Source organism: Aythya fuligula, chromosome 5 (genome assembly GCF_009819795.1).
Source record: "Aythya fuligula isolate bAytFul2 chromosome 5, bAytFul2.pri, whole genome shotgun sequence".
In the NCBI taxonomy this organism is placed as follows: Eukaryota; Metazoa; Chordata; class Aves; order Anseriformes; family Anatidae; genus Aythya; species Aythya fuligula.
The window spans coordinates 5,030,381-5,055,399 of NC_045563.1; the positions used below are offsets into that span (position 1 = coordinate 5,030,381).

The 25,019-nt window shown below is 48.0% G+C and overlaps 1 protein-coding gene across 3 annotated transcripts in view; it reads right to left on the reverse strand.

Annotated features, from left to right (window-relative positions):
• Nucleotides 1–12,837: 12,837 nt before the first annotated feature.
• Nucleotides 12,838–25,019, reverse strand: part of ARMH4 (armadillo like helical domain containing 4) — a 55,958-nt gene continuing 43,776 nt past the window's right edge. For 2 of the 3 annotated variants that reach the window (XM_032187623.1, XM_032187621.1), the window contains exons 6-8: nt 21,253–21,284; nt 17,564–17,698; nt 12,838–17,352 (exon numbers count right to left, since the gene is read on the reverse strand). In XM_032187623.1, the coding sequence (XP_032043514.1) occupies nt 17,284–17,352; nt 17,564–17,698; nt 21,253–21,284 (236 nt within the window). In that variant the 3' untranslated portion in view covers nt 12,838–17,283. The remainder of the gene's footprint in view (nt 17,353–17,563; nt 17,699–21,252; nt 21,285–25,019) is intronic. The other variant, XM_032187622.1, reaches the window with a different exon arrangement.

A 25,019-nucleotide genomic window follows, 5' to 3' on the forward strand; every position in this document is an offset into this window, starting at 1 on the left:
TCCACCTAGGAGAAGTAAGTACAGTGGTGGCAGATTGGCTCCCTCCTTTTCACAGTGAGTTTATCCATCTCTCAGAAGAATGAGTTCTTTACCCCACCCTCATTTGGGATTGAAACCAAACCAATCAAAACGTACCACAGAATAAAATCTTACTTGGAGAAGCCAAATGCAGGAGTCCAGACAGGTCTCACTTCTGAAGTCTTGTGGTCCGGGAGGAAGAAAACAACAGGGGAGGGAGAAAATCTAAGACAAGAACAAAACAGTTGACACGGAGGCTCAGAAATCTTCTGTGACTGTCAGTAGCTTTTGCTGAAGTCAGAGAGCACCTTGTAATAGCTAAAGCCTGACTTTGGTGTGTTCTGATCTGAACTGAAAGGCTTTGTCTACAAATTGTCAGTGGGTAAGCACGCAAATGACAACTACTCCTCTAAAGAGAGGGGAAGGTTAATTCCCTACAGATGGTGGCCAGCACCAGCTTACTGCTCCTCTTATTTCTCCAACAGAAGCTGCCAAACAAAACCCTCCACAGGGACCGTATGTGCAGATTTGAAGCATTTAGCATACAACCAAAAGAAAACATCCCAGCACTGTTTGGGGAATGACAGAACTCACAAGCAATAAGGAAGGAAAGAGCCATATTAAAGCAAAGCACAAGGAGGGAGTTTGTGGTATCTCTCCAATTAACATCAAAATATCTACCAGCACAAGAAAATGAACTAAGGCTGACTGTATAAGTCACAGCTGAGTGAGATACTCGAGGCAGCAGGCTGAATTCCTCCAGCAGGAACCCAATGTGATCTTCTTTCCCAGCAATTGAGTACGTTTTGCTCAAAACGTGAGGGTTTTAGGGGCATCATTCCCAACCAGCCACTCACAGTGGGGTGGGTGGTATAAACACTGCATTAAAGTTGTGAATTATTTGGTCAAATATTCAGAAATGCCCCAAAAACATTACTGAAACTCCGACAGAGGCTGAAAACAGAAGGCTCACACTTCTTCCCCAGCAGCACCGCACGGTCTGACGAAGCCCATCTTTCTCAGTCTTTGTTTCAAGGTTCCCTTGCGCCAGGGAGGTTTGGAAGCAATTACAATGGCTTTCTCAAACCTGTAATTTTTATATTTAGAGTTCAGATACTGATAGTAAGTATGACAAAGGGGCAATAAACCTTTAAGTAATTCAAAATATTGCAGTGCTCAGAGTAAGGCGGACTGAATAAGGAGCCAGGAAGATTTTTATGCAGACCGTGTTATCAGAAACATTTAAGGAGACTGCATTTATAAAGGAAATTCGTACAGCCAGTTATTAGTCAATAAGTGGAGCAGTTCATTGGCAGAGACACTGTAATACACAGCAGGTTGCTGCAGCTCTTAGGGAAAACACAATTAACTTGATAACAAAATTAAATATAGTAGAACTATAATAAGTGCGAGCAGCTTATAGTAAACCCAAAGGGAGTATTTAGAATTCAATCCATCAATCATCACAGCACGTAACCACCCCTGGACAACATTTCTGAAAACCTGTTTGCAATTTTATGCCTGCTCCAGTTGCTGTGCATTTGAATAAAGCTGATCTTTGATTTAACTGCTACAGCCCCTTAAACTTTAACGCAGAAATGCTACTTCATGCACACCAGTTTGATATTCTCAATCTTCATATGTGTGTTAAGTGATGTAGCCTACAGCTTTACCACTGGACTGGATATTTAAAAAGATTTGCACCAAAACGTGACTGTCTCCATCTATAAAATACAGATAGTGGCATTCCCTTCCATTATGAATTGACCAGAGCCCTAAGGCTGTTTAGCAGAAACATGCTGGTAGTGCTGCAGCCAAGTCTCCTTTTACTTAACCTAAAGCAATCAGGAGTAATGCCATGAACTTATTGAAGTTATCATGGTAAAACCTCAGCAGGAAAAAAGACTGTCTCCAGCCATTCTAAAGAAAATCATCAAGAATATTATTGCAGCTTCCAGGAAACAACCTGATGTAAAGAGTTGTTGCCTACCCTGTCTTACTATGATAATCACATTTAGGCTCCACAGTGGTGATTTGAAGTTACAACACGTCCACTCAACAAGCCAGCCTTCTTTGCAGCCATTCCTCACAGGACTTGTGTTCCAGACACACCACTAAGTCTAATAGAGCTGTGGCTTTCAAATGTTATGCTGATTTTCAGAAACAGCGCCTGGATCACTGACCACATCTTCTCAATGCTCCCCTACACGACAATATCGCCCACTCACTGCTGCTTTCACCTCCCCTGGGACTCCTGCCAGCCCAGCCATTCACAGCCCTGGCTAAACTGAATTTTTCTATGAGTTTCCCTGGAAAATATAATCTCTTCTTCCTCTTCAAGATAACATTACCCCAATTACCAAATTACCCCAAGTGGAAATCTCAAGACACTGGCAAGAGTTCATAAGACCACCTTGTACTTCTGAAGCTCTCCAGAGGCAGACAGCCCTGGCACGTGCTGGCTCCCTTACCCCTAAAACAGCAGAGAAACCTCAGCTCCTAGGAATTCACACCAGGATGGGGAGACCTCGAAGGACACAAGACCTCCAAAAATGCAGGGAGAGGCAGAAAGACAGAGCATGCACTTGGAAACAGAGGAGCACTGCCAGTGAAATGCTTGGTGCAAGCTTGGTCTGAGAAGCTGCCACTATCTGCCCCCCCAGTGAAGATGAAGACCAACTCCAGCTGGAGTGGAGCAGTGGACAAGGATTTCCTCCAGCCCACAGCTTTCCCTTCCCCAGGGGAGGCAGACAAGCAACAGCTCTTGTCCTCAAAAACTTCATGTTGTCCTCTCAACAGACTGCATCTGCCCCACGGAGCAGCAGCCCTGTGACCAGGTAAAGCACTAATGCTGAAATTCCCCCAGCTGGAGCATTTTACACTCGGTCTCCACCCAAGGCAATTACAGAGAGATGTTAATCAGCATGCAGAACAGGGCAGCCTTTGAGGACCGTGTGATGAGAATTTGAGGGGCTGGAGTGAAAGCGCTTGCTCACACCGTTTTGATTCCAGGCCTGCTTTTTTCCTTCAGAAATATCAATCTAAGGCTCAACTCCCAACGTTTTCCCTTCTAGGCCTATTCAGCCAGGAATCGCCAGAGACCACTAACCAGATCACCACCAAGGAAGGTGTACACGAAAGCCACTGTTAACTTCAGAAAACATGACATCAACTTTCATTTTGTTTCCACTCTCAGGAGCATTTATTCAAGGGTGTAGGCAGGATGGATTGGCACATCTGCCACAAGCAGTGAAGACAAGAGAATGGCCAACAACACAGAGCCTATTTACACCTGGTGATGGAGAAGTTTGTTACCTGGCTGTTACCAGAGTGCAGCTCAGGTGAGGTACCCAAGCAGAGCAGCCTTTCATGGTTAATAGCACTAGCAGCTTAATCACCGAGGAGCCCCTGGGCCCTGCACATGAGACATTCTGATTTAAATAGCACGATCTGAGCCCTGCTGCCTGGCTGCAGAGACTTCCAGATGCCCTTCCTCTTGCTGCTGGCCATGAAGCTTGGAAGTGCCAGCAGAGATGATTCACATGCATGCGGGAGATGCACTGCTTCAAACAGGCTTTGGATCAGTCCCTAAACACGCTTAGTTAAGCCAGCTATTTCATTAAGTCACCGTGCCAGCACATGCATGCATGGATCTTGACAGCTTAGGAGAAAGATATTAAATTTTGATGCGGAGCTGCAGCTTCATCAGCGGAGAGCCATCTGTAATATTTAGCAGTGCTGCCACGCTGCAGCTCCCCAGGAAAGCATTACATTACATGGGATCCCAAGACCAAAAGCTGCTCCCCCCTCGCCTTATTGCTCTTTTTGTTGTTCATTGCTGGCAAGTTTGCATGTGCCTAGTGCAAAGTTCTCAGCCCTGTACAGAAAAGAAAGTTAAAAGTGGGAAAAATTCCTCATTAAAAAGTTTATTTACTACTTATAGTGCATAAACCAAATTTTTTTTTTTTTTTTTTTTTTCTTTCTTTTTTTTTTTTTTTTTTTCATAGAAAATAGAGGCTGTCCAAAAATTCCCTGAGTAAGACAGAAAGCTGCATGGGTGTTTCATAGATACATCTACATAAGGTCACATTGCTGCTCACTGGCTTCAGAGAAAGCTTGTGCCTTACTGCTCAGGACTTGGGGCTCTCCTGGTCCTGGGAGGGCTTCTGAAAGCAGCTCCTGCACCCAGAGCAGGTCTGTGGAGAACTTTGGCTGCTTTCAGCCTTCGTGGTGCTGGGCCTTGCTCTCGTGTCTGCAGGAACAGCTGGAACTCATGACAGGAGCAAACATGAGCTCAAAACAAAATTAAAATATGTTCTTCCCCTGAGTTGTAGGTTTTATTGTGTTGTGTTTTTTTTTAAAGCTTGCAATTCAGGGGCTGGAGAAAGTTGTCTTCTTTTGGTTTTTAAATATTTTTGGTGGGCCAAACAGCCAGCACGAAGACACTTTGTCAGGCTTGAAATAGAGACTGTTTTGTGAAGAGCTTAACATGGGCTTAAAAAAGGGAATTTGAAAATCCACCTTTATTAATCTGGAAACGGAGAGCTCAGCTTTAAGTCTTCTCCAGAGAGGACCAAGCACTGGCTACATCAGTACTGAAGTCCTGCCTTTCTTCAAGCACCCTCCTCTTAACCAGCCACAGCTGAGGGCAGAACAATCTTTCCCTAAAGCAACTGGGACAGTAACACCTAGCTGGGTCTCTGCTGGTGAGAATTGTGTCCTCTCCATCATAGCTGACGGAGCTGTGCTGGTTAATGAAGTGTGAAGGGAGCCGAGGAGCCTTAGATCTGGTGAACTTCTATTTTTTTCTGAAAAAATGCACAAGTGGGATGGGGGCTGAGATACACCTGGACACGTGTGGGAGGGCAACCAGGCAGCTGCCAGTTGGTGGCCATGCGACTTCTTGTGGCCAGACACAAGTGAGGTCTGTGCCCAGCCTGTGCCTGCAGCCCCTGCTGCATCACCCTCCTGCCCAGGCAGCCTTCTGCAAGGAGCTGCAGGCAGAGCACATCCTCCTTCTGTCACAGTCCAGGGCAAAAATCCAATTGCCTTCAGAGAAGGAGCAAGAATATTTATTTTAAAGAATTAATACGCATGCTCTCAGGGCTTATCAGCTGTCAGAGCAGGGTGGGTCACAGCAGCGTTTGATCTATAAGGCTCTACCAGCGGACAGCATGTTCTTTATGGGCAGCCAGATGCCTCTTTTTGTCTGTGTCAAGCAGATCTTTGCACTTGCAGCCATTTTTTCTTCCCCTTTAAGGACTCTGTGCTTTTAAATAAAGCATTAAATTAATGATTCAGGCCCCAGAGTCACCCCCAGTGGAGAGATGTGCTGCAAGGGCAGTGTGAATGGCACCTGTGGCTGCCTCGAGCCATGGCAGCTCTTTGCTGGTGTCCTGCAGCAGTGTCCCCATCCCAAACCAGAACCTCTCTGGGGGAACAACGGAGCAAAAAGGTCCAAAACGGGGGGCAGCCGATGGGTTGTCATCAAATGGTGGAGCTGAGACGCTGTTTAGCCACCAGGTAGATCTGTGTGTCAATGTGTCCACCCAGGGCTGGAGGGTTTTCCCTGTCATCCAGGCAAGAATTCCCCAGTTTCTCCTCCTGCAGAGGACAGCTGTGCCCACTGCCTCCCCGTCACCTCGATGGGTCCCAGATCAGACACATCCACAGCAGGGCTGGGATCCCCGGCCCGGAGCTGCTATGGAGCGAGGTGGAGAAACCAGGGGCAGATCCGAGCTCCCCCTCCCTAAGCAAGACCCAGCAAATCTGAAAGTCATGCTTTTGAGCAAAGAAAAGGGTCCCACTTGCCTTGAAGCAGTGGGAGGATAGATTTTGTTCAGCCTCAATCTTTCCCCTGAAAAGCAGCTGGTAGGAGAGAGGAGCTGGGGGGAGCATCAGGCAGAGACATCACAGGCACGATCCTCCCAGCACTGGAACCACCACTTGCTGAGAGGGTTTTCCCGTGCAGCCTGTGATGTGCTGTTATACCACATGAAAAGGACAGAAAACGTCAAGTTTAGAGCGGCTTGGCTGTTTCCAGTGGATTAATGCTATTTTGGCTCCGAGGTGAAGCGTGGTGCCATTCCTTGGGCAGGTGCACCTCAACGTCCAGCCATGGGGCGTGCAGCACCTGCCTGCAGAGCTGCTCCAGGACATCACTGCAGGGCTACTGAAGTTACCCTCCGTCATTCACCGAGCCCCCTGATGTGTTGGAAGGAGTCTACAGAGAGCAAAAGCTGGAGACCTGAGCTTAGAGAGGGTCAATGCGGCTCACGCAGCATCCACAGCCACGTGAAGAACTGAATATTCGTTTCCTACATCCCAGGTCAGTCCCCAGCTTCCGAATCATCATCTCCGATGAAAAGGGCTTAAAAAGATCCATTGAACCTGGTCCTTTTGTCATCCTTTATCAGACAATCCCAGTTCAGCTTCCAGCTGCTCAGGACACCAGCACTTCAACAACTTCCATCTCATCAGGGGTATTATTTTAAAGGGCAGGATAATCAAAAGCCGCACACAGCTTTTCCTTGCAGCGTTTGAAAGAAAAGTCCCTTTAATCTGAGATATAACACATCCTGATCAGGTACGGGAAAAAAAAAAAAAAAAAGCCACAACAAAACAGATCAGAGAGATTTTGCTTCCATGTGGCTCCAAGATAAATCATCGTGCAGGGCACCAGGCAGTAATTGTAACTCCCCTTTGAGTTTTACAGAGCATCAGAGGTCTGCAAGGGCTGAGATTGCTCGATAGCTACCGCTCCTTCCAGGCTCCAATTACCCTCCTGGCTGCTTCCAGTATCAAAAGCAAAAAAATTGCTTTCTTCACGCTAAATGATCCACAGAGTGGAACCAGACAGGCAAAGGGACTTGGAGAAATTATTGCGGGCTCTGCCGTGCCCAAGTCTCATCTGTTGCTTCAGCTCCTCTCAGAGGAGGAAAGGCTGCGTGGGAGGTGTGGGACGGGAGGTGCTGCTCTCTGCACCTCTCGCTGTCCCTGATGAGCTGGACATGAGCTTCAGGCAAAAAGAAAGTTAATCTCTGCTCAGAGTGTTCGTTGGACACCTCAATATATCAGAGAAGAAGAAGCAAACCCTGGAGAAAAGCCATTCTGTCTCACAATGCTCTTTCCACTGAGGCGCAATGCCTGCCCTGCAGCAGTGACTGTCAGAGCTCCACGTGTGAGCCACTCTCCCTCCTAAAGAGGGGAAACTGAGGCATGAAGCTGGTGAAATGAATTTGCTGGAGCCTCTCCAGTATGTGAACAGCAGCCTGCAGTGCTTCCAGCCCGCTGCTCTCTGGGAAGCAGAGACAGCCCCTGGAAAACTCACCATTCCCAAACTGGGTTCCCTCCTCCCGGGCAGAGCAGGACCTGCCAGGATGCTCAGCCTTGATCCAAATTGCTGTCAGGCATTGCTACTATCAAGGACACATCCTCTCTGTCTACTAAACCAACATGCAATGAATCTGGGTGCAAGCTGGCTTGGCTTTTAGCCTCGCTTAACGTTAGCTCCCCCCATACCAGTCGGCTGTGCTGTTCTGGCCTCCAGGCACCTCGCACTAGCAGTGCCTCCTGCACACACACGGACACACAAATGTTTCCCAGCACCACCAAAAACACTGCTGCTCCATTCCGATGTCCTGGGTTTGGTGAGCCCAGACTTTGATTAATTGGTGGCATCAGGCAGCACGTGCAGTGTTCAAGTTCACTTGCAAAATCCAGGCAATCAGCAGCGTGGCTCAGTGCATTTTGCTTTGCTGGAAGGTAAATGGTAAATAGGAGGATGCTTTTCTTGTTTCCTTTCTCATGAAAGTCCATGCTCGGCCATCCAAAAATATATGTTACTTTTGGCTTAGAGTTTCCACTGCCTCATCTCCTTCCTACACACAAAGTGATCATTTCACTGTTTCAGGGCAATACCATGTATTTTTAATCCCAGTAAACTGACTGCAAAACAAATATCCAATTAAAAACTCATTTTAAATAGATACTGTACAGCTTGAGTGCAGCCAAATCCCTTTACTAGCCTTCAGTTTTTAATGCTATTAAACTAAATTCCTCAGTTTCAATTTTAGAGGGATGTCTTTAGCGCATCCACCAGCCTATCCACCACCACTGAGCATTTAGCAATTCTCTGCTTTGCTGGATAGAAGGATGGACTTGGGTTACTTCTACTAGATTTATTATTATTGTTGTTGTTGTTACTAGTATTGTTTTGCTTTATTATTATTATTATATATATTATATTTACATTTATTTATTTACTTATTTATTTGTTTACTTATTTAGTTATTTAGTTATTTTTCCATCCATGTGGCACCAGGGCCACCGCCTGTTCCACGGCCTTGTCCCACCCACAGAGCTCAGCAATGTGTCACAGCCGGACTCCCCAAGGTTACAGGGACAATGATGGTGACACTCATGTGACAGCACCTCCCAGGGTGTCACTACAGACAGAGCAGCTTTCTGCTTCCGTGCGGGTAAAGCAAGGCTTTAAGCAGCTTCCTCTTCCTGTTCCAGTGTGTGGGGAAAAGGCATTAGACTTCTAGCCTTATTATTTATTTGAGATCATTATTTCTGGCCTATTTTGGTTACATGCGGGGATGTTGGGTGCCTTCAGCTTCTTGGGCTGTTCCTGGATGCCCCCTCCAGCCTCCTGCATTGCCGGTTCTCCTGTCTCCATCCCTTCTCCCCTGACAGAGACAGCACCAGCATGTTCTCGCTACGCCAGATTTGTCCTGTCCTCGTCTCTCCCTGTGCCTGCAGATCCCGCACCACTGATTTATGCACCGATATCCACACCGGCACCTTCTCTGCAACCCATTTCCCACCTGCAGGCCCAGCCCCAGCCACTTCTGTGTCTGTGCACCTCATCCTGGTGGAGCCGCTCTGCCCCAGGAGCTCACCCCAAAGGTCCCTGTGCAGACAGCAGTGGTTGCTGCCTCGTCCCAGTGCTGTGTGGGGAGCATGGCTGCTTCAGCAGCACACCGACAGGCCTGGTGTGACAGCACACGGATGTGCCATCCCCATCATTATTCCTCCCTTAGCACCCTTGGGCTGTAAATCAGCCTCATCCAGAAACCCATTTAGCACCTGAGTATATTACCCCCCCCCCCCCGTAGAGGAGATTAAATGTCATTCTTTAGATTAAGCTTGGCTTTAAAAACAATTACACTTGGCAAGGCAGGTTACAAAGTGCTTTTATCCTGCACTGCCTACAGACAAGCTTCACTTGCCTCTTACAGATAGGATTGTTCCTTGAAGACACGTCCGAACAGCCCTCAGCCACCAATTTTGATGTAGCCCACCCAAACACATGGGTCAGAGAAGCCAGAGACATGCATGCCCACAGAAAAGTTTTATGTACCCAGCACAGCCTTCTCTCACCGGAGCCCTGACGTGATGCATTTTACTACAGTCAAGTTTCAGTCTGTATCCAAGTGAGATTTAACCTGGCTGGAGTGAAACAGAAAAGCAATCAGGCGGTGGATTGGAAAAGAATCATTTGCTACTTTTCAGTATTAAAAACACAAAATGTAAATAATCTAAAAAAAAATACATCAGAGGCCCTGAATTTGGCTAAGTGCACATAAATGCAGGGTAAGTCATAGAATCATAGAAAAAATAAGGTTGGAAAAGACCTTCAAGACCTTCATCTGGTCCAACCACCCCCCTACCACCAATGTCACCCCCTAAACCATGTCCCCAAGCACCACATCCAACCTTCCCTTGAACACCCCCAGGGACGGTGACTCCACCACCTCCCTGGTCAACCCATCCCAATGCCTGACTGCTCTTGCTGAGAAAGAATGTGTCCTAATTGTTTTAACTGTTGCAGAGTAGTGCTCTTTGTCCAATTCTTGGTTTTAATTGTTGAAGAGTAGGGGCATGACGTTCCATTTTTCCACTCACCGTGAGCATCGCCTGACTGCCAGGACTTTTCAGCTATGATGGACAGAGGCTTGGCAACTCCATCAGCCAGTTCCCTCAGGACCCTGGGATTCATGTCATCAGGTCCCACAGACCTGTACCTGTTTAGATTCATCAGCTGGTCTCAAATGTGCTCTTCACTTACAGTGGGAGGGACTTTGATCCCCCAGCCTCCATCTATGAGTTCAGGGAAATGAAAGACGTGGGAAGCCCATCTACTGGTGCAGACGAAGGCAAAGAAGTTGCTGAGTACCTCAACCTTCTCCATACCTGTCATTGCCAATTACTCAGATACAGAAACTCATTCTTAATATAAGAAATTAGCCACCTATAATCACTTAAACACTTAGGCCCAGGCCCCCTGCTGCTGTATGGCTGAGGGGCCGGCCTGTTCCTTGTATCGCTGTGGTGCCAGTGATATCTCTGATACATGTCTGTGGGCCTCACACCGAGGAGGGCTGCTGCTCGCCTTGCTCTTTCTCTAGCCTTTCTCCTGCCTCAGAGGCTCTCAGAGGACCGAGTAGCTGAGCAAGTGATGGGCCAGCTGTAGGGGGGCCTCTTTTATAGGGCCAGGGGCAAAAGGTGGGGTGGTGGTGGCCACTGTGGCCTCAAAGAGCCTCTGTGATGCCCAACATGAGTGGCCCAAAGGAGGCTGTGCTGGGAGCAGCCTGGAAGATGCCCTCACGAGGAGGGTTGAGGGGGCTCACGGACCCTTTTCTGGGGCTGGCTCCTCCAGGCCCAGGCAAGGAAAAAGCAAAACCCATGGGCACAATCTCCAGAGGCAAATAAGTGAATGTTAAAGGGCATACCGACCAGTGGCAACAAAACTTAGAAAAATAACTAAAATAATAAAAATTCTAGTCAATCAATTATTCAAAATAAGGATTTTCAGCTTCCACGTTTCATGTATGATTAAACCCAGTAATAAATATTTTGACTGCAAAATCCCAGGTCTAAATTACACCCTGACCCTGGCAAATGATCTCATCATCTAGACTTTGCTTGTGTAATAGCAGCTGTTTTAATTTTCCTGCAGAAATTCGTGATTTATTTCTTAATTTACATGAATAGGGGCACATTTTTTGCATTGCTGTTGTTGTTGTTTTTAACCTTTTTTTTTTTTTTTTTTTTTTTTTTTTTACCATATTACCAATCTGTTCTCTGTTAAAGAAAAAATTGAAAAAATTGAAGTGCAGCAAAACTCTGTTAATATCAGCTTTTTCTTTGTAGCCCAATTCCGTTTTCTTTGCTTCAGGTGAAAATGAATTCATTAGCAACGATCCTCAATGACTGCAGCCCCTGCAGCTCCAGACATTTTGAATGAATGCAGTCCCATTCTGCATGTAAAACCTGGAAAATTCATCTTGAGTGAACTCCCACCTGTCAGTCCCTTTCCAAAACCCCTGGAAATATATTTTCCTGCCAAGCTCGTGGGCTCTGCTATGAGGATGCTGCAAGCAAAAGCTGTGAACACCCATGGAAAGGAGCCACCACGTTGGCCTGACCCAGCTCCCCCTGGATCTGTCCCCCGAGCACTGAATTTGGAGGAAAACCAGCTCAGACCCAAACCCTTTCCTTGCAGACAGCGGCTGTGCTGTCCCCATACCCCTGGGAGAGCATCACGAGATGGGTTCACCAGCAGAGCAGGCAGGCGATGCCTTTTGCTTTGTCCTTCCAAAACACATGGATTTAAACACCCCCAGGCTGGGCTGTCCATGCTGTTCTGCATCAATCGTGGCCTCACAGCCGACCACATGCTCGTGATTGACTTAGACCCATTCCAGCGTGACCTTGGGCTTTGCTCAGCCCCGGGGAGCCCACACCAGCAGTGCAGGGGAGGTCCAGCTCGTCCCCTCCACCAGAGCACATATAACCTTGTTAACATGTTTTTTTCTGTGGCCTCAGAATGGCTCTACACATGGTTTTCGGGGGGGGGAGAAATAAGGGGGCTGTTTTAAAATGACCTGTCTCCTAAAATCCGTGGTTTGGCCAGCAGTCAGGGGCATTAGGAGGACACCTAATGGATAGACAGACAGAGGCTCACAGCAAGGCAGTGTGATCGCAGAGTCATTCCCTTAGCGAATAAACCTATAGGAAAAAAATAAATAAAAAAGAACATTGTCATTGTTTATCTTCTTTCGGCAGGTTTTGTTTTTTCATCGGAAAAAGTCAGCAATGCAGCAAACAGCTTCATGAATACACAGATTGCTTCTGGCAGCTACCAATTAACAAAGACTGGGCTGGTTCAATCCCCACATGGATGTCTCCCTGGGAGTTTCTTGTTTTGTACAAACCATTTTTCATTACAGAAAATACACATGCTTCGCCCCACAAGTTCTCTCAAGCTTTTCTGATGCTTCTGCTTGGATGGCACGTACATGGAGGTGCATGAGACAACATTCATCTGCAGTCAGCCTGTGCTTCTCTGAGCCATTCACAGCACCTACATCTGAAACTCCAGGCTCAACCATACCATATCACTGAGGTTTTGAAAGATGTGTGCACTGACCTTTGTTCATGGGTCAAACCAGGCAGGAAAAAGTGTCCTGATATGGACAAAGAAACTTCTGGCTATATGTAAAGATCTACATCATACACATGTCAGTGTTGGGTCCCATTACAGCTACTGGAAATCCAGCCAGAGGAATTTGGGGTGTTACTCATTGTAGCCTAAAGCCGACACCTACCTCCAGGTAAACGCCCTACCCAAAACATCCCAGGCTGACACTCCTCAGTGTACCCCGCTGCAAGCCCAGCATTACACCTTGCATCAAACGTGGAAGAAGAAATGTAACATTTGGGTCTCCAAGCAATCACTTTACAGCTTTACCCGAGAGACAGAACATGCAATGAACCACAGATCAGGGAGACACGGTGCTTAAAGTCAGCTATGATGGACAGCTTTTTATTTTCCAATGTTTTAATTTAACAAAGTGCTACATTCCATAGTTACAGTATGAGGAGTTGGTCTCGTCTGAAATAGAAAACCACAAGAAAGCACGAGGACTGCTAATATCACTCTATGGAAGCAGTGCAGTCCAAAGGAGCCTCACCTAGGGTGAACATCTGGCCTTGGAGACACCTTTAAAAAACCAGCAGCTGTGGGGTGCAGGACCACTTCAGGGCAAGATCTGCACCCCAGGCAGGCTGGTTCCTCCTGCTGGAGATGGGGCTGGACACGCTGAAGGGGTGGCGCAACGCCTACAACAAATTCTGGTTTGTGCTATCAGGAAATCCCAAACTGGGCATCTACAGGGAAACCGAGGCGAGCTGCTCATCTTGTGCCAAGTCAGGAGATGGTTATTGCTGCAGCACAGTCGGCGTTGCAGCTGTGCCTTAGTGTGCTCAGGCTGCATTAGGAGTGCCGTGACCCACCTCTGTGTTCAGCATCTCGTGGGTCGCCCAGCACGGAGCATGCAGGGCCAGAGGGCACTTCTCTGCTGATTTGCTTTGTACTCTATTTTTTTCAAAAGATTCTGCTTGTTTGGCTGTTTATTTTAGAAATGCAGAGGTATAAATTAAACAGTAGTGCTTTATGAGACAAGAGGCTTCAGCTCCCACCTGAAACCCTCTCCCTGCCCCATCGGTAACCCGACAATTTCAGGCAAATGAATCTAACTCCAGGAACTGTTTATAGAATATTTTTAAGAGCCTGATCCAAAGTCTACTGGCCTTGGATAAGAGGAGAAAGAGCTGGGAGATGTTTGTGCTTTAAGGACCTGCAGAAATTTCACTGACGTCAGGGGCACTGCAGAAAACCCTGTCTGTGCTCCAAAAGCTCCTACATGTTTCACTGGCACCTGCGGCTGGTTTTGGCTGTCCCTCTTGCCTCCACTCCAAGGAGAACTGAACTGGAAGATGTAGGGAGCATCCAGGCTCTGGGGCAGCTGCCTAACCAAAAGTAACTATTATAAACACCTGTACTTCAAATGGATGTTGGTTGGGAGCTCTCTGCACTGCTGAGCTGCCCATAAAGTTGGCAAACAGAAAACTTGTGAGGGCAGCAGCTCCCAACCAAGGCACCATGCCCTTGGATAACAAACCTGGGAGCGATGCCATGGCACAGCAGTGTTCAGAGCCACAGCCAGGCCTGCGAGTGAAGCTGGACCATAAGCAAAGCTTTTGGGCAGCCTTCCCAGCCCACAAACTGGGCTCCAGCACAGACTGCAGAGCCAAGAGCTGTGCATTTGGCTGGACATCCCACTTAGCTCCAACTTGCCCACCCGTGGCACTGCTGATGTCCAGCATCACGGCCCCCCACGCCATGTCCTCGCTCTCAGAGACACCAGGACAGCCGGCCAATGCACCCAGACACCACCTTTGTCCCTCTGACAGACAGCACTGCCTTTAATTTCAATTTGTTACGTTGGGGAGGGAGAAGAGAGAGAGTGAAACTGATTGCCACTGTGGAAAGTTAGCGTTCCCCGAGCTGAGGATTTATTAGCACAACGAAAGGCCGCGGTGCCTCCCCAGCAGCCTTTCCCATCCATCAGTTTGACAACTCGCCCAAAGAGCTCTGCCAGGGCTGCGGTGTTTGCATTCAGATCAGTGCCTCACTCAGCCATCCCTCCTCCTCGCTGGCCAGGAGCCGGGCGTCTTGTCGGCCACGAACGCAACATGTGCGGTTATCACAAGCCTCACACACGTTACCCTTAGCAGGAAAGTGAGAGGAGGCCGCCCTTCACAGGCTGCTGCTGCACCAAGCTGATCTCCAGCTGTTCAGATCTCAGTGGTGCTATTTTGCAGCATCACCAGCAGCTCCTCTTTCCCAGCATTTAGCTCAGGTCTCTCCTTCAGGCACGCAGAGGCCTCGGCCCGCCCAGCTCCATGACAGACCCCCTCACACAGGCAGGGCAGTGCCCGTAGCCACCATGCACCCTCCCAGGCTGCCTGGCCACGCTCCTCAAAGCACCTTGCAGCTGCCTACGTGGTCTTGTCTGCTTGGTGCTGTACCTCAGGAGCTTTTCTGGACATGATCTCAAGCAGAGTGGAAGGGACGACCAGTCACTCCACCTCACAACCCCTGTCAGGGACATGTCATCAAAAAGCCCAAGGGAAAATGTTTCCTGGTTCCCCAAACCCCAGCTGCCAAGACGGGACAACAAGCAACGCTAACTGGGCTGTTAACACCTCCCAACCATCTCCAGGCTCTAAGAGATTTAGAAATGAGAAGGAAACAAGGAGAGATCAGTCCAGAAGGAAAGCTGTTAGCCTGGACCTGTGATGAAAACAGTGGGCTGCCAGTCAGCGGCTGTCGGGAGATCTGGGCTGCTTTTTGCAAGGCAAAATCCTGCTGATGAATTTTCAGGAATGAGAAGGGAGAGAGGAGAAGGGAGCCCTGGCTGGGAGAGCCTGTCCTAAAGGGACTAGGGAGTGGAGACAGCTCAGTGTGCTGAGGGACAGCTTTGTCCTCTGCCTCCCCCAACCTGCTCCCCATGCACTCAGTGGGATGGACGTGAGGGCCTCACATAGCTCCTGGGCTGGAAGACTAGCATTGGTAGCAGCATTTGGAATATAGGCTGTCCTACTTGGCCTTCTCACTGGATGTGATGAGAAGGCCTGCAGGGAAGGCCCTGGGCTCTGAAGAGTGTTGCTTGTCTAGAGCCAAACATCCATCTGATGACTTAATGCCCAAGAGACCCTGACCCTCTGAAGAGAGAAGTGAGCTTCAGGCTCTTCTGGTCTGGTCTTCTGAGTGTTGTCTCTACCACCCAAACCCACAAGACGTTTGCTTACCCTCACCTACATCTGTCTTTGCAACCTGACAGGCCTCTTCACCTTTACAAAGGATGAAGCCCTGCGTGGGTGCTCCTCAGACACACTTCCACCTCCTCAAAGACTCGGCGGGACTTGTCTCGGCACACATGCTGGCTGACCTTTTTTCTTTAATCAAGTCTCCTCTGGTGACAGCCGCTGTTCCTTGTGTGAAGGATGGTTCCCCACAGAACAGTGATTTCCACCTTGGAAACATGAATATTTTGCATAAATGTAAGATTAAAGAGTCATTGCACAACCGGCAAGAGAGCGAAAGAAATGCAGCCCTTTGTTTTTAGCTATTTTGACTGTGCAAAGCACCATTACCTTCCTCTGCTCTATTCCTGGAAGGCCAGACAATGGCTGTCCCCCTCTGCACCCTGGTGCCAGCAGCACAGAGGCTTGACCTCACCCCGTGCTTCACCTCCACAGCCCTCTGCAGCCGTCCATCCTACAGCTTCATCTCTTCCCCCAAGTTCGCACCTCAACCAGATCCTCCAGCCAGGGCAGCCGCTGCTTTCCAACTATCCCCCCATCAGCCATGAGTCCCTTGGCACCTCAGCAACTCAGCCGCTTTCAGTGCCTTCCTGCTTTTGGTGGCACGGAGACAAGACCCACCAGATCTCTCAAAGGTTTCACAAAGCTTTCAGGGGCTGAAAACGCAACTTGCAGTTGGGAAAGGAGGCAGACGCTCTGCTTCCACCGCTGTGTGAACGCAGCCTTGGGTTAGGGGTGAAGCAATCACTAGTACCTACAAACAGGGGGCAGAGGCTGAGGCAACCTCTGCCCCGTCTTTCCTTTTACCTACCTGCACACTGAACAAAAGCTAAGAGATCCATGCAAGACTACCCGTCAGTACGTGAGCGCTGGTATTTATTGTGCTGTAACAGACAGTGCTGGTTGAAAATGGACTAAGATTTTTGTCGTGAATCAAGTGTTGAGGCCATTCCCGTGTGTTTCCAAGAAGCGTGGAGCAGAGCTGAAGGGAGGGCTTGTAAAAGAAGGGGCGGGAATCAGGGAACAGAGCGTAGAAATGTGCTTCAAACTGTATCGACAACACGGTACTTGGGCACTTCTCAGGTGATGAGGGATACAGTTCAAGTGGATAACTCATTAATTAAGCAGAGCAGCTAATCTCAGCACTAATGAACTCTAGCTCAGGTAATGTAACATTTAAAATTAACAAATTGGACAGAAGTCATTCACAGCAAAGATTTCCATTCCCAGGTTAGGTGAGAGCAATTGTTATGATTAGATTACTGCCAGCCAAAGACCGAAATAGTACACCGGGGTAATAGGAGAATAATCATCCGTATAGATCAGCTCCCGCTGTAACAAGATGCGCTGTGGATCTGAATGAGGCGCCGGGTGCGAATGTGAAATCTCACTACGGTACCAAAACAAACATCACTGCGTGGTGCACGTAGAGCATAGCATGCCTGGTTCGCCGGGGTGGTACCAACCACTGCTCGGTGTTCGGGGTGGCTGAGAGCAGCGATGCAGCAGAAAGTCCTTCCTTCTTTTCCTCCCCCTCCCTCCTTTTAAAAGTCACTGGATATCACAAGGGCACTGCAGTTCGATTCAAAATTCGTCTTCGGAGCTGTCGGCTAAGAGCATTACTCGGTCTTGCATGCTGTTAAATTCCCTCTGCTAGGGGAAGAAAAGAAACATTAAAGAGCTCAATATGCAAACTGAAATGAGCAGTGTCTGGATCCCTCCCCCAGTACTCCAAGTGAGAAGTCCAGTGCACTTCAACCCAGAGAAACCACTCTCCATAACCAGTTGGCTCTAACATTACAACCGAAAGTTAACTGGAGAGTGGTGGGAACAGGTCGGTGGTTTTTGTTTGCAGTTGCTCTACCTTTCTTTTATGCCTCTTCGAGCCATTTCTCCTCCGGCGATTCATAATCTTAATGCTGTAGAGTGCTCCGAGGATGAAGAGGGCTCCAGCTATCCCGACTCCTACAGGAACCAGCATCCCCGACATGTATCCTGCCTGTGTTGGAAAGAAATAAGCAGAGCAACAATCACAACAGCATCCTTTCATAGGTATTTTCCACCAATCCAGGTGGAAAATATGGTTGGACCTGCTGATCTTGGAGGTCTTTTCCAACCTTCATGGTTCTATGACTGCAACACAACCCTACACTTTCATCAGACTTTACTGTATTTGTGTCCCTCTCCCACCCGCATAGGATGGGATCTACTCCCAGGATTCCAAAAAAAGCCTCAAACCAGCCCCACTGCAGGACCTGGATGGCTACCACAACTGCTCACTCACGCTCAGCTTTTTCTAGCAAATACTTCTTTCCAACAGCTGAGAGCTCAGCATTTGCCCCCTTTGGCATGGAGCTGCGAGTGCCGGGGTGACGTGTCTGCAGATACACTTAGCAGTGTCTTCCTGGACAGCTCTTATTGCTAGAACTTGTCTAACCACAACCAAACTGCTAAATATACCCTGAGATTTATGGAGCTTCCATGCTCCCCAGAGATACCTTTCATGGGAGAGTGAGTGCTCCAGGACCTGCCGGAGCCCCCTTGGCTTCATACTCAAAATCTGTGAACCAAATGCCTTTGTTTTGCATGGGAAGGGGTCACTTTGAGCAGGACAACGGTGTAGGGGGGTACTCATGCCTGCAGCTGGTCTTGTTGCAGAGCAGATGCAAATCAGCCTTAATGCAGTAGTTATGATCCATACGTTTGCATTGCCAAGAGTTTAAAATGTCAATAAATATATACATAGCACAAATAATTTGTAAACATTTAAAATCCTTCCAAAAATATCCCCACGTGATCATTACTTTACTGTTTAAATGAAAATTAAGCCAAGCTCTAAAGTGCCAAACTGCTCAGTGCTGTCTTCATTCACGCTGCAGCAGCGGCGTTCTCGGAGGCTTTACCCTTCTCCTCCTACACACCCCAAATCAGATTTTACACCTGCCGAGGGACAGATGCGCGATCCAGAGGATTACCAGGCACCTCTTAGCAAGACTCAGTCCAGTGCTCGCAACTGTGTTCATCTGCATTCCCAAACTGCAAGACGACCTAACAACACATGCTGACGCTGTAATTGCTTTTCTTCCATAATCCGCTGAGTGGGAAAAACAAAGGCAGGCAGTGCGTGCTGCCCTGGCTTCACAGGCTTATCTGGAGAATGAAAATACCTGCTCTCACCTGGGACAGACACAGATGAAAACAAGGGCTGTTGTGCCTTCACAAACCCCTCCAGAGCTCGGCTCTTTAAATAGTAACATCTTTGTGCCTGCACTGCAAAGCTGGAGGGCTCAGGCCTTCGGCTGCATCCCGCAGCTTCCCCGCGATGCTGGGGGCAGCTGTGTGTGGCACCCCAGTCCCCAAAAAGGAGGTTAGGGAGAACACAGCTAAAAGGTTGCATCTCTGTGAGGCAATTAAGGTGCCTTAATTGGGTGACCTAATTAGCGCAGCGTGGGTTGTGCTATTTCTGGAACTTTGCTGCTGGCACAGGCGGTGAGGGGAGGCTGGCAGTGCCTTTTTAGCTGCTGCCCAGTTGAGTTTCCGTACCAGAAATCGCTGCTTTTAACACGGTGAATTCTCCTGTCTGCCCGTGAGCCCTTCCCAAGCCTGGCCGGCAGATGCCCCTTTTGCAGCATTTCCCCCACAGCTGGGCCATTGGTTTATACCCCAAATGCCTGCGATGTGAGCCAGGTGCAGGGCCCGTCCTCCCAGCCCTTCTGCATCACTTAGCCCAAGCTGTGAGGGCTTTTGCACTTGCTTGATACAAAATCCCATTTCACAGGCAGCTCCAAAGCCATTTTTTTTACCCCTTGCCCATGGGAAAGAGAACATTTCTTTACAGACCCTAGGGATGCTTTTAGGATCCCTAATCCATCACCATAACCTTCCTGGCTCTGCTGGACATTGAGATAACAGCAATAGAGGACTTCAGAGGAACCTCATGTCCTTTATTTTCTGTTCCCAAGACAACATTTGCACAGTGTTTTCAGGGGACAGGACATATTTATCAGCTCACTGCCCCGTGCTCCTGGTCCCACACTGACCACACTGTTCCCTCTCAACAAGGAAGATGAGGAATCGGGGTGAGCAGGTTAATCTATGAGTGATGCGAGTGGGTTTTGTTGGGCTTTTCTAAGAGAAAAACATGATTAAGGAAAATGAGCAAGGTGAAAGATCTGCCTCCAGGTGTCTGCCATACCCTACAGGAGGGAGATATCTCTCTGGTCAGAGGACTCCAACAGATCCCTGGTTATACCAACGCTGCAAGAGGTTCAGGCCCTACAGAACAACTCTTCTGGTGAGTGGAACATGCACCCAGCTCATGGGGAAGGAAAGAGGTGACCCAAAAGATGCCAAAAGGGACGAAGTGAAAGCTCTGGCTTCAGTGAGAAGACACCCGATGCCCCCAAGCCTGTGTGGTGCCGGCCATGTAGGCCCGAAGTGAGCGGGTGACACGCATGCAGGCTGCATGCACCCCGTCTTGGTGTCTGCTTGTTACCTTCACCAGGAAAACCATTCTCTGTCCTTTCAACGTTCGCTCTGGCTGAATCCCAGGCCAAGATGCTCTGCTTTGAGCAAAGATGGTGCTAGACATGCCTCCTTCCTATTGCAGGCAGAAAACCAACTCAACAACGGCTGGGTAGAAACCCTCCTTAACCCTTCCCAGTCCTGGAAACAGATGCCCAGAGCCCTGCTCTCTTTTCAGACTTGGTGCTGCTGAAATTTTTTGGGGGTGACACTGGAGGTCTTTGCTTGCTGGGTGACAATCTGCTCAAACTTAGCCGTGTGTTTTCAGGGGCTGAAGTTTCCTATCGAGTCATCATTCCTTGAGTTTGTTGGTTTTTTTTTTCTATATTAACTCTGGTCCTATTCAAGAGTTTCTAAGCCCCGCTGAATTACAAAATGTTCTTGTCTAGAAACACTCCTGTCACCTCATTTCTAGCTTCACTGCTTTGCCATCGTCAACATAGCATTTGGAAGGTTTCACAACCATTTCCAAATGTTAATATTTGCCCTAGGGTAGCAGAGCCTGAAAATCTATCAGAGATTGTGCCTGGTACAAGTCCTGATTCCACGTACCACCGCTCTGTAATGTCAGGGAGAAAAGATCAGGAGCTGGTATCTTTTCAGTCTTCCTGTGTTCACTCTTTGTCCTTCCAGGAGTTTGCAGCTCCTCCTGCATGGGGGCAGGAGACCCAGCGGCAATGCACAGCCAAGACTTGGGCTTAAAGAAAAGGGGTGGAGGCAAATTAGAGGGCAATAAAAAATGTAACTTGGGTAGTGAAAAGAGAAGGTGATTTTCTGGTGCAGAGAGGTCCCTCGAACACCCCTGTCCCCTGTCCTGCTCCTAGCTGCTACTCATCAGGGATGTGCTGTGGATTTACACCAATACACGCAGCAGCAGCATCTGGTTCATTGTCTCCCAGAGAAAATGTTAAGCCCCTTCTCAATCATCTTTGTAGAGATAATGAACTGTGCTGGCAAGAGCTTATTTATTCCTGCAAGTGAAAATGGCTTTGCTTTTAAAGTCATTGAGAGAAACACTGAGCCTCTTACCTTATCTTTCAGCTTCTCCATCCAGCTTCTCACTGAAAAATAAGACAAAAAAGCTGTAATCATGTTACTTATATTAATTAGTAACAAATGATAATGAAAGCATTGAAATAGACACTAATTAACTTGACAAGCTGATAACATTTTTCATTAGATTTCCTCTTTTGTTCATGAAAAAGAGCAAATGCAGCAAATCAACAAGAGAAACTCTTTATGTGAGTTGGCAGGCAAGAAGCTTGCTTTTGCCTGTGCAGTTCACATCTTTGGAGTGATTAAAAGAGGAATCGGGATCCAGGAAATGGGATTTCAGGTTGGGGGTTTCCAACCAGTACTTCCCATACACACACTGGGATGGTTAATAAGGAGATCACTTTATGGCATGGCCAGCCCCTTCACTGGCCAGCTCTATGTAGATATTGCTCTCTCTGTTAGGCATAAGCCTGTAGAAATGCCTAAAATAAGTATTATTCCCTGTTTTTTATTCCCTTCCTCTTCTGGAAGCAGCGACTGCCTGCTTGGGGAAGTCACCAGGTAACACCTGAGGACTGGGAGAGCACTGGAGGTGCTACGCTACTAAATCAAGGAAAAATGTGCTGCCATCACGGAGACTTTCAGCTCTAACAGTCAGTTTGAGACCCATGAAATATGGTACCCGAGAATTAAACGCCTTTAATGGCATCTACTTGGGGATGAAATATTAAGCTGATCTCAGAGAACTGCAGGCGCTTGGCAGTGATTCCAGCAGCAGCTCTGCATTTGCCTGCACAGCACGGAGGACCAAATGCTCAGCATTTAAGATATCAGCTCTTGTTTCAAGCAAAGAGCTGAAGGTATCAGGGCTCAGCAACTGTGCTTTAAGCCCTAAGGAAGGATCCTTGGTGCTCCAGGAGGACATTGCTACAGACACAAGGGGGATCTCGGCTGCACCAATGTCTTTCTGAGGGTTATTTCTCCCAGGGTACATCAGATCCCAAACGTCACACGCTGTTTATGGCTGGAGACCCATTTCCAAGCTTGCTTTCTTACAGAAACTCTCTTCAGAGCTTTTGTTAGCAGCGTTGGAGCCTGCCTGTTGGTGTGCCACTCAGGGTAGCCATCCTTCTGCCGTGACAGCACGGCTGTGAGGGTGCAGCTCCAAGGCCGTCAGCAAATTACCTTTTTATGTCTCTGACACAATATTGAGCAGCACAGCCGTAAGGAAGTAATAAGACTCGGCCCAGACATCAGCACCACTGAACCAAACCATGAATTTGAACAAGTTTGAAGGAATTTGAACGCTCCCTTTTTTAACTGTCAGTAGCTTGACACTTTCCAACCAGAGGATCCTAAATTATCTAGAGGTGAAAAAAAAGCGTGAAACAGGCAGAGGAGCATACACACAAAGTCACCTAGCTCTGAAGGTAACTAAGGAGAAAAAAAAACTACCAAGGAGACATACTTGGACACCCACAGCACTAGAAGAGGACAAGTGGACTTATCTGACCAACTCTTCCTACCAGTTGTCCTGACTTGCATGGACTAACCCATGGTGCCACAAATACCCCAAACCAAAGGAAACCATCCCAAAACTCTTACCAAAGAGCCTTCTGATGACTCTCATTTTTTAACGATGCTGTTGTGCTGTATTCCAGGCTCCTGGGAGCAGCGACAGTGACTCAGAGGCACACAGCAACAACCACAGCTTCAAAACTGCACCGCATGTTCGGAAGCTCCTGGCTGATGTCCTCCATGCACACGTATGGACAGCTACACGTGTACCCTTGGTGTGTGCACAGAGCCACCTAAAGCTGCCACGATGCCCACCTGGCCCCAGCTCAAGCTAAGCACAAAGCCTGTTTTTGTGCCTTTCACTGTAACTGTGTCAGATCGGTGATCTCATCAGCAGCCCTCCTGCTTTCTCGTAGCTGAACAACAACAGAGCCTCTAAAGCAGCAATTAGCTCCGAGTATTTCTGACAGTTCACGTGTAGGGCTGCTATTTCCACCAGGGGATGATCTAATGACACTCTACTCCTTGCTTTCACCAAACGCAAGCTCTGGCTTCATTCCCTCTGCTCCACAGAACAACAGCAGCACATCTGTTGGGACTGACGGATGCTACGGTACGAACCCAAACTTGCTATTTATACAATTGCTTATTATTAAAACCAACCTCCTTTTCAGCAGGGTAGAGCACGTGTCAGATGCCTTCGGGAATCAGCCTAAAGCACTGGGCTGGCTGGATCTTGTGACAAGTCAGTGAGCATTACATTGAGCACGTTACAAACACTCACAGTGCTACTAAAGCACAGAATTGTTTTAACACCTTTGAGGAAATGACAAAGCACGGTGCCATTAAAACCGAGCACTTTTTGTTCCAATTATTCCCATACATGAGGACGCTAAGTGTGGGGAGGAAATAAGGCACTTTTTCAAGTTAGGCTTGATATCTATGCTAAATGGCTACCATCAGTTAAATCTGGACTGCAGCCTCTCATTAGGGATAATTATACATAATTAATATTCTGAACTTAGCCTTGGAAGAGGAACACTGCGGATGGCATCATCTCAGAGAAACAAAACACTCTCCAAGAACACCAAGAGACTTGCCAATGAGGCCAGGCAAATAATCAGTAACAATACTCCATTCCATGTGTTTTTCATCACACCCCCCCCCCCCCCTTTTTTTTTTTCCTTCCCCAGACACTGAATGTCCTGAACAAACGGCAACAGCCTCGGGGTGTGAAATTACTAACATGGGCCTGCAGTGCCAGCCCTATCCCGTGGCATTTTAAGGATCATGATCAGTACAAACTGTCTCAGCTGAATTTTGAGCCCTGGGTTTCACAGGGAGTTGAATTAGACCAGTGTGGAGCCCTTCTGAAAACGACGTGCATAATCTGACCTTTTCTCAGTGATTTATATAATGTCTGCATCTCTGTGAATGAATTTTAAATAACGTACAGCTTCAGATCACCGACAAAGGTAATCTGAGTAAAAAAAAAAAGTCTGAGCAGTGAGCTGCACAGGGAGTGAAATGCCTGTGCCAAGCACAGAGCACGTCTGGAACTGGCATCAGAGCAGCCCGGGATGAGTTCAAACAGTTGCACAGGGCTATTTTTATTCATTTTTACCCCTCAAAAGCCTGCAGACAGCTATTAAGAAGCCACGGTGCCAACAGCAGGGAAGTTATGCTCACTAAATGAGGTCCAACAACTCCTTTCACCCCTGGACTTTAAGATGCTACAAATCCAAACCAGCCCTTACAGGAGATGGCTCTGGCTTCTGCATCAGAAACCCAAAGGTCCAGGTGGCCCAGGGTGAGTTTCTCTGCTCTAGTACACATCTTCTAGCCATCCTTCAGCAAGTGGCCTGCAGCAGGACATCTCAGGTAAATGCACCACACCTCACCCATCAGCTACTAGCACCTCTTCCCACCTCATCCCACGTCTTGGCTCCCTGGAGGGGGCTGCAGCTCCTTGTGCCTCACCTGCACCTCCGGGGCTTCCTCCCACTGATTTAAGCTGTGGTTTCAGAGGAAAAAACGAGCAGTTTAAGCCTACAGATTATTCACCTTCAGGATATTTCTGAGTGTGCATTACCATCCCTCAACTTCCCTCTGCATCCCACAGTTTTGCATCCCCTGTAAGACTAGATTTAGTGTGCTTAACCAAACTACTCATATAAAGAAATATAAATATAATATATAAATATATAAAAAGAGTGATCAGATATAATTTACAACAAAGCATCATAGAGGGAGAGGTCTGGAAGCTGCTTGCAAGTTCAGCT